This window comes from Phoenix dactylifera, unplaced genomic scaffold, assembly GCF_009389715.1.
Source record: "Phoenix dactylifera cultivar Barhee BC4 unplaced genomic scaffold, palm_55x_up_171113_PBpolish2nd_filt_p 001166F, whole genome shotgun sequence".
NCBI lineage: Eukaryota > Viridiplantae > Streptophyta > Magnoliopsida > Arecales > Arecaceae > Phoenix > Phoenix dactylifera.
Window position 1 is genome coordinate 90,005 of NW_024068505.1, and position 9,079 is coordinate 99,083.

Here is a 9,079-nt window from a genome sequence, read left to right on the forward strand (position 1 = left end):
ATTTTTCTGAGTCTTTGAGAGGCTTGAGGTTTGGGTCGACTCATGCTTTCCTTGGGTCGACCCAACTTACTGTTCATCTGTGCCATTTTTGCAGAAGTGTGCCAAATGCTTTCTTGATGTGCCGAGGTCGACCCAATCAACCTTGGGGTCGACTCAATCCACACTTTGCTGCAACTCAAGGTTAGATTCATCCAAATAAACAATGAAATGCATTTATACAAATATACTGAGAGTAACAGACTTATAAATGAAGTATCGAATTAACTTGTAACATACTCTTGATTATTGCTTGTTAATCATCAAAATAACACTATCATCCTCACTAGCTATTCCAATATCTACGGTTGCCTCTGAATCTGCTTTTAGTATCGGTGGGCGAGTACTTGATAAGTATCGTAGTGCTCTTAAACCGGATATTGCCGAGGCCTTGATTTGTACTCGAGATTGGGTGTTTGAAAAGAAAGGTATATGTTTTATGAATTATATTTCTATTATTTTTTGAATGAATTTATTATTAATTTTGCAATATTTCAATGCAGATGTTGAGGAGGCCGAGTTAGATGAGACTGTAGAAGATGTCATAAACTCAAGTTCCTACAATGAAACTCAATTAACTCAATGCTCGGCCAATATTGAATCTAATTCATAGTGAGATGAATCATGATCATGGATACTCCTTTTTGGTTTTGGTTTAAATATGGATGTTGTTATTGTTTGTCTCTTTTTTTAGTTTTGCTTTGACTATGGATGGTGTCATTTGACTTATGGAGTTATGGACCTTATGATGGTCGTTATTCAATATTAAGTTGCTATTTATAGCTATTTGGTAGTTTCTTATTCAATATATGAATGCTTTATAGAAACTATGAATCTTGCTGTTTTCTTGAAATCATTCTTATGTTATAATGAGACAGGTTCATTCTTATAATCTTATGTTATTCAATATAGCTATTTGATAGTTTCTTTTGCTAGATTCTTTTTTTGCACAGGTTGCTAGTGTAAGTTTGTAACTTTGGGACAAAGCAAGAAAATTCATCTGGAGATTGCCAAGCAAAAGAAAAATCATCTTGATGTATGCAATGCTGTTTTTATTTTTATTCAATAATAGTCTAATAGCCATCACCGGAGGGACAAGAGGTGAAGATATTAGGTGTTCAGTTGGTCTGATGATCTGGGTCTGTGATTCTTGGTTGTAGTTCTATTGGCCTGGCTTCGTTTGTTAGGGACGCATGGAGTTGGTGCAAGCAACTGGTACTTGATATTCTTGGTTGCATGCAATGATGTTCAGCTCTTTGCTATTGCTCTCTCGTGCCAGATATGAACTTAAATTGTGATTTGAAGTTGGTGCAGGCAAATGGTACTTGATCTATTCGATCACGTAACTTTTGTCCCCTTATATTGAGATACCAAACTCTTTTCTCTCCTTATCTTTTCATTAATTTTCTGCCATCTATTATCGCAACTTTTCTGCGATGCGGGCTCTTTGATTTGTATTAATCAAGTTGTATTAATCAACTTTTTTGCGATACAGGCTCTTTTCTGCAATTTTTGTCAGTGTTTATATTCTTGTGATTGAAAACTGACTATCTGTTCTCTTCACCATTTCTACAGTAAGTTACAGAGTGATGTTTTGAGGGAAGCAATCTCTCAGATTGCAAATGATTCTCGGAAGAAGAAGCGCAATTTTACTGAAACCATTGAGCTACAAATTGGTCTGAAAAACTATGACCCCCAAAAAGATAAGCATTTCAGTAGATCTTATGTTTACCTAATATAATTTTTAATGGCAAACATCATACAAATAACTTGCCCAATGCATTTAAATTCAGGGCCTGGTTGTTCTTCTATTGGCTATGGAGAGGCAGAGGAACTTGGACCTTTCTTAATACAAAAAGGTGTGCGAGAGCTCAAATTCAACAAGCATTCTTGGAACCGGAGGAATTGCGACTCATCACTCGCCTATAGGCCCTATACTGGTAAGCTCATCGCTTGTAAGCTTAGAAATACATATTATTGATTTAAAAAACTTGGGGACAAGATCATTAAACTACATCTGCATTATATCTGTTGATCAACAATGTATGAAGAAAGATGAAAACATCTAGTAGCTCATTTTTCATTAATTACAATTGGCAGCGACAAAATATTATACTAATGCTTGATTATGTCTTCTGCAGACAGAGAAAATAGAGCTTGACTATATGGATGTTGAAGCACTAAAAAAATGAACAAAAACAAGAAGCTGGTCAAAAAGCTTGCTAAGAAGTACCATGCTTTCCTAGCATCAGAGGCGATCATGTATATTGACATTAGTTCTATGTGAAGCAGATTTTCTTTTCGGGCTATTCCATATATAAATTTGGATGATTTGACTTGTATTCCTTGTCTTTGTAAAGATTAAATATTTTTTGAATATTGCTGGTATTAGATGAATGAATAAATAACTTGTATTCCTTATGTTCAGCTTTTTGTAAAGATTGAATGCTTTTTTAATGTCAATGATGTTGGGACAAGATTTTTATAATGTTTTCTAAATTTACCTTCTTTTTTTTCTTGTGTTGCTTAATGTATAAAACAGGTTGGGTCGGATTGGGTTGGACTAAGGTATAAGGCTAAGAGCCTAAGTGGTTAGTGGTTACCTATTTATTAAACAGGTTTGGTTGGGCAGGTTAAATAGGTCCAAACAGGTTAAATGGGTCGGGTTGGGCAGGTTAAATATGTTGGGTTGGGCAGGTTAAATAGGTTGGGTTGGGCAGGTTAAATGGGTCAGATTAGGCAAACAGGTTAAACAGGTCGGATCGGATTGGGCAAACAGGTTACCTGTTTATTAAACAGGTTAAACGGGTCGGGTTCAGGTTGTAATTTCTGACATGTTTAATAAACAGGTCAGGTTCAGATTTATGATTTTCTGATCCGATCTGTATCTGACCCAACTTGTTTATGTCTGACCCGATCCGATTGCCACCTCTAGCTTGATCACACCCAGAAAGGTGTAGCTTGCTTTTTCACTAATAAAATAAAAGCCGACCTTGTCGTTTCCACTATGGAGCTGTATGCCCCAACGGCACGCCAGCAGTAAATGGAACTGCTCAGGGACCGATCTAAATATAAATTTAAAAAGGCTGCAACCTTCGTAACGGAGGTAACGAAGAACTGGCCTCGTCGGATCCGCCTCAAATCCCATTCCCAAAGGCGTCACAAAAGTTCAAGGGAGTCTCCTTCTTAGCAAACTCCTTTCCGTTGAATCTCCTCTCATTGGGGCCTATTAATAGCTCTCACCTTCCCCTTCCCACACCACACATCACAACAGCAACCTGAAGCCCTCGCTGCTCCATCTATCGAACATTTTGCACCAATGGCTTCCTTTTATAGCTCAAGCACCCTGGTGTGCCTGACTCTTGTTCTTCTCTTCGGTGTTCAGTGCACCCTCGGTATGTTCAGTGAAAGCACAACGTATATTAAATCCCATCCATCTTTTTGAACTTTCTAAATGGACATGGTTTGATGGCCATTGCAGGAGGCATCACATGCGAGAGCCTGGCAAGAAACACCTGTGCCTTTGCCGTGTCGTCGTCCGGCATGCGTTGCGTGCTCGAGAACCGGGTGCGGAGGGGAGGGCAGGAGGAGTTCTCCTGCAGCACATCAGACATCGAGGCTGAGAACCTCAAGGACTGGGTGGAGACCGACGAGTGCATCAAAGCCTGTGGACTCACCCGGAGCACCGTGGGGATCTCATCGGACTCTCTGTTAGATCCTCGTTTTGCTCAGAAGCTGTGCTCACCTCCATGCTACCAGGAGTGCCCCAACATTGTTGATCTATACTTCAACCTCGCAGCTGGTGAAGGTAAGAACTCTATCTTGGCTACGCACATGCAAGTGATCTTTGATATCGAATTGAGATATTATCTTCGTTGATGCTGTTTTGCAGGTGTGTTCCTTCCAAAGTTATGTCAGGCATCATCGAATGCTCGCCGAGGCATGGAAGAGATCAAGAGCTCCAGTGCAGCAGCGGCAGGGCCTGCATCAGGGTCGGCAGCGGTAGCTTGTGCCCCTGGGCAGTCCGAGACGGGTTTTGTTTCCGGCGCAGCCATGGCGCCTCTCTGATGTGCTCTGTATGAGAGCAATTGGATTGTTTCTCATGTATTCTGTGGCCACAAACCAGTGCAAGGAAGGTTGCTGTGAGAGTATGAAAGCATGTACTTGAACCACCATGTTGCATGGCAACTGATATGTAATACTTGTTACAACGTTGGTAACAATAGTAATATTTAGTTATTTATGGTTCCATTCCAGGATGCTGAATTCTGATGGCTTATTCCTTGCCCTCAAGGAATCATTGTGGCAAATTCTTTCCATCCCTTCAATTGCAAGATAATTGAACAGAAGATCACATAAGGAATAACCTAACATGATATAAAATTAAATTCTCCAGGCTCAAATCTAACTGGGCCGGAAGTAATAGCCCAATAGAGTGAACAAGGCTCGAACGGCCCAATAGGATGAACAGGCCCGAACTCGGCCATAATGGATATGGCCCAATAGGATAAATAGAGCCCGAACTCGGCCCATAATGAATACGACCCAATAGGATGGCCAGGGCCCAAACTAGGTCCACAATGGGCAAGGCCCAAATGAATGATCACGTCCCAACACAACTCACAATGGATATTCTTCATCCCGTTGAAGAAGGTAGGAGAAGGAAAAAAAAGGAAGAGAGGGAAAAGAAGGCTAGGGGTGGGTGCTGGGGATCCAGCACGGTGGAGCCAGTGATGGAGGTGGCGGCAACGACCGTGGTGGCAGCCAGCGAAGGTGGCAAAACAGCCAACAATGGAAGAGGAAAATCGAGATCTTTCTCAGTTTGGCCCGAACTAGGGAAAAGGAAAAAACTTGATTCAGCTAAGGATTGAAAAGTAGAGGGAAGGAAACTTACCGGCAATTGGCAAATGTGGTGGATTATATCTACGGGTGGTTCGGTCCTGCGACTAGCGGTGACAGAGCTTGAAACAGGGCTTGGAATAAAGAAAACAGAGCTTGGAGATAAAAGCTTCGGACGACCCTCAATTAGGGTGGCACACCGACCACTGGAGAGGGAGAGGAAGGAGGGAGGAGAAGGAGCTCAAAGATGGTGGCTCGATGGCAGAGGAAGAGGCAATTTATAGAGAGGTCTTCGAAATGGAATCAGGCACACAGCTCGTTCACCGTCGCGATTCTCGTGGCGGTTGAGCGGAATAGGTGGCCGTTCAGAAAGGCCGCGGAAATGCCGTTCAGAAAGGCCGGCCATGGGGATGCCACGGACCCCACCCCCATTACCCCGAGAAATGAGGAGCAGAGGATCGCAATCGCGATCCTCTACTTCAGTTTCTCCTAGGCCATGAGCTGAAGCCAGTTGGGCTCGCCGGCTTCAGCTCAAATGGCCCATTCAAGGCAAATATCACAAGTCATCTATTTGCCTCAAGCTCCTGTCCGTTACATGGGATCCCATTGAAGTCCCACTTCCTATAAGTTGAAGTGTGCTCTCTCAAATCAACTACAAAACTATCCAAGTTATCTTGGTAGCTTCTCCCTACTTTTGGACCGCTGAAGACTAGGCTAACACCTGGCAGATTGGTCCTTACTCTTCTCCAACTTTTTTGATTTTTGGGGCAAACTTCTCCTTGGAAGCTCATTATCATCTTGTTCCTCTAGTTCATGATCCTATTTATTCTTTTTTATAAGCTCTAACATTGTTAAAATAGACTTCTCCCTTGCATCCAAAAGTGGGATATTTACCCATGGAAAGGTGATTTGTCTTGGAGTGACTTATAAACATTCTCAGACGGCTTTTTCAGTTTGCCCATCTTCTCCTCGAAGTCCTCCGCGTAAGTTGCCCTGGCACGGTTCCACATGGCATCCTTCAACCCTCTTCCTGGATGCTTTGCCTTCAAGTTAAAGTATGGATGTCTCATAAAGAATCTATGTTTGGGAATAGCTCTTCAAGTGCTGGCACCAATCCTAGCATATGCCCCATAAACATTGGATGATAAGTAAACATAGCTAATGATAAGTGACAAATTAAAAAAAAGAAAGTAGATAAATAGTACATTCTGCTCATCAGAAATCCAAGTCCAATGATATTAACTTTCCAATTCTCAAGTTCTTTGCCAATAGCTTCAAAAACCGTGTCCAAGATTCACTGATGCATTAATGCTTCTTTCCAGAAGCCGTGTCTTCGATCGAGATGACGATACAATTTTCGTCAGCCGAACTAAGATACAGCTCGGCCTCAAAAGTAGGGACAATGATGGAGGAAATATTGGACATCTCAATCTTGGATCAGACCGATCTTCTTGACCGCGACATAAATCGTAGTGAACCAAATTCGAGTAGCTAATCTATACGTGCTCTTACGCATGGGAGCCCCCACCCCCTAGCTTCCTCAAGATCAATTTTGATGGGTCGGTGCTGGGTGGACGCACAAAGGGTGGAGCAGGTTTCGTTATTAGAAACTGAACTCCAAAGTCGTTGCAGTAGGAGGATGTCAGTTATTTGACTGCACGGTTTCTGATACGAAGCTGACAGCTGTCGGAGCGGGTCTTTGATATGCTCAGTGTATGCTCTCAACTGGCTCAATCATCTTGGAGGGTGACTCGGCTACGGTCATCAGCAGGATCCCGGAGGGTCCGGGAGTTGGCGATATCTGAATGATGATGAGGAACGAAGGGATTATCCAGACGAAGCATGTTTTTAAAAAAGCCAACGGGGCTACGGATTGGGTGGCCACATACGTGGCTAACCATGCTCATAGCACTCTGTGGGCAGAGGATGGAGAGTTGCCTCGAGAGCTCGATGATATTCTGCTTTCCGATCTTCTTGGGTGCATCCGTACACGTATTGTATGAATCACCCGGTCTAGCAAAAAAAAAATTTATACGTGCTAGTAAAGACCGGCAGTTATGGCAACACTGATGTCATCGCATGATCAGCGTACTCACTGTCATTTGCCACTCATGTGGAATGTTTTCCATGTTGTAAATATACAACTGACCATTACCTAGCCATTAACACACATCGTGTCAAATCAGGTAACCATATGACTACTCTATGTAAAGGTGTCGTCGAGGGGCCCTCAAATAAGCTCATTCATTCAGAAAACTCAACACTGCAAAGATTTATTTCTCCCACATTATTGTCTCATTGTTCTAACTCAAATATCAGAAGGTCTTCCATTTGAAATATTTCAGCAGAGGACTCATTGCAGGTCGCTTCAAGAGGAAATCATTTTTTCTGTATCTCGGCCAAACAGCTCAGTTCGGTTCAAACCAACTTTAGAGTCATTCAACTTGCGACCCGGCTTTGACTTGGAATTCTGCGGCAACAGATGCTATCCCGAGGTCTGCTAGCGATCTATCTCCGCTTTGGGCCTTCCAACTTCCAAGAGCAAACTCCTTGATCGCACCCAAAAACACATGTAACTGGCTTTTTCACTAATAAATTAAATACCGACCTTGTCGTTTCCACTATGGAGCTGTATGCCCCAACCGCACGCCAGCAATAAATGGCACAGCTCAGGGACCGATCTAAATATAAATTTAAAAAGGCTGCAACCTTCGTAACGGAGGTAACCAAGAACTGGCCTCGTCGGATCCGCCTCAAAAGTCAAAGCCCATTCCCAAAGGCGTCACAAAAGTTCAAAGGAGTCTCCTTCTTAGCAAACTCCTTTCTGTTGAATCTCTTCTCATTGGAGCCTATTAATAGCTCTCACCTTCCCCTTCCCACACCACACATCACAACAGCAACCTGAAGCCCTCGCTGCTCCATCTATCGAACATTTTGCACCAATGGCTTCCTTTCATAGCTCAAGCACCCTGGTGTGCCTGACTCTTGTTCTTCTCTTCGGTGTTCAGTTCACCCTCGGTATGTTCAGTGAAAGCACAACATATATTACATCCCATCCATCTTTTTGTCCTTTCTAAATGAACAAGGTTTGATGGCCATTGCAGGAGGCATCACATGCGAGAGCCTGGCAAGAAACACCTGTGCCTTTGCCGTGTCGTCGTCCGGCATGCGTTGCGTGCTCGAGAACCGGGTGCGGAGGGGAGGGCAGGAGGAGTTCTCCTGCCGCACATCAGACATCGAGGCTGAGAACCTCAAGGACTGGGTGGAGACCGACGAGTGCATCAAAGCCTGTGGACTCACCCGGAGCACCGTGGGGATCTCATCGGACTCTCTGTTAGATCCTCGTTTTGCTCAGAAGCTGTGCTCACCTCCATGCTACCAGGGGTGCCCCAACATTGTTGATCTATACTTCAACCTCGCAGCTGGTGAAGGTAAGAACTACATCTTGGCTACGCACATGTAAGTGATCTTTGATATCGAATTGAGATATTATCTTCGTTGATGCTGTTTTGCAGGTGTGTTCCTTCCAAAGTTATGTCAGGCATCATCGAATGCTCGCCGAGGCATGGAAGAGATCAAGAGCTCCAGTGCAGCAGCGGCAGGGCCTGCATCAGGGTCGGCAGCGGTGGCCTGTGCCCCAGGGCAGTCTGAGACAGGTTTCGTTTCCGGCGCAGCCATGGCGCCTCTCTGATGTGCTCTATATGCGAGCAATTGGATTGTTTCTCATGTATTCTGTGGCCACAAGCCAGTGCAAGGAAGGTTGCTGTGAGAGTATGAAAGCATGTATTTGAACCACCATGTTGCATGGCAACTGATATGTAATACCTGTTACAACGTTGGCAACAATAGTAATATTTGGTTATTTACTGTTCCATTTCAGGATGCTGAATTCTGATGGCTTATTCCTTGTCCTCAAGGAATCATGGTGGCAAATTCTTTCCATCCGATTAAATTGCAAGGTAATTGAAGAGAAGATCACATAGGGATTAACCTCACATGCTATTAAATTATCTTAATACTACAAGAAAATCAGGCATTGCCGACGCTTTTTATTACCTATACCAATGCTTATAAGCATCGTTAGTTTTATTACCGACACTTTATAAAGCATCGCAAAAGTGTTGGCATTGTGAGCGTTGAAAAAAATTATTTTCTTTCAAGAATTAGGTGTCTGTTTTAGCCTTCAGTCGACGAAGAAGCATAA

General features: G+C 43.2%; 2 protein-coding genes and 1 long non-coding RNA gene across 3 annotated transcripts; all 3 read left to right on the forward strand.

Moving 5' to 3' along the window:
• Nucleotides 1-1,550: 1,550 nt before the first annotated feature.
• Nucleotides 1,551-2,513, forward strand: LOC120108084. The gene is made up of 2 exons (XR_005509589.1): nucleotides 1,551-1,976; nucleotides 2,178-2,513. It is a non-coding gene; the product is annotated as an uncharacterized LOC120108084 (long non-coding RNA).
• A 716-nt stretch (nucleotides 2,514-3,229) lies between these two features.
• Nucleotides 3,230-4,211, forward strand: LOC120108090. Its single transcript, XM_039121632.1, has 3 exons — nucleotides 3,230-3,431; nucleotides 3,518-3,844; nucleotides 3,929-4,211. Exons 1-3 carry the CDS (start codon nucleotides 3,356-3,358, stop codon nucleotides 4,102-4,104), a joined length of 579 nt encoding a protein of 192 aa, XP_038977560.1. The 5' UTR covers nucleotides 3,230-3,355; the 3' UTR covers nucleotides 4,105-4,211.
• A 3,545-nt stretch (nucleotides 4,212-7,756) lies between these two features.
• LOC120108091 lies at nucleotides 7,757-8,747 on the forward strand. Its single transcript, XM_039121633.1, has 3 exons — nucleotides 7,757-7,893; nucleotides 7,980-8,306; nucleotides 8,391-8,747. Exons 1-3 carry the CDS (start codon nucleotides 7,818-7,820, stop codon nucleotides 8,564-8,566), a joined length of 579 nt encoding a protein of 192 aa, XP_038977561.1. The 5' UTR covers nucleotides 7,757-7,817; the 3' UTR covers nucleotides 8,567-8,747.
• The last annotated feature ends 332 nt before the right edge of the window (nucleotides 8,748-9,079 follow it).

What these genes read in the sequence shown, in the direction of transcription:
- LOC120108090 (XM_039121632.1), top strand. Translation starts at nt 3,356, where the DNA reads ATGGCTTCCTTTTATAGCTCAAGCACCCTGGTGTGCCTGACTCTTGTT. An exon ending in CGGTGTTCAGTGCACCCTCG is followed by an intron (nt 3,432 to 3,517) that starts GTATGTTCAGTG and finishes TGGCCATTGCAG; the next exon opens with GAGGCATCACATGCGAGAGC. An exon ending in CAACCTCGCAGCTGGTGAAG is followed by an intron (nt 3,845 to 3,928) that starts GTAAGAACTCTA and finishes GCTGTTTTGCAG; the next exon opens with GTGTGTTCCTTCCAAAGTTA.
- LOC120108091 (XM_039121633.1), top strand. Translation starts at nt 7,818, where the DNA reads ATGGCTTCCTTTCATAGCTCAAGCACCCTGGTGTGCCTGACTCTTGTT. An exon ending in CGGTGTTCAGTTCACCCTCG is followed by an intron (nt 7,894 to 7,979) that starts GTATGTTCAGTG and finishes TGGCCATTGCAG; the next exon opens with GAGGCATCACATGCGAGAGC. An exon ending in CAACCTCGCAGCTGGTGAAG is followed by an intron (nt 8,307 to 8,390) that starts GTAAGAACTACA and finishes GCTGTTTTGCAG; the next exon opens with GTGTGTTCCTTCCAAAGTTA.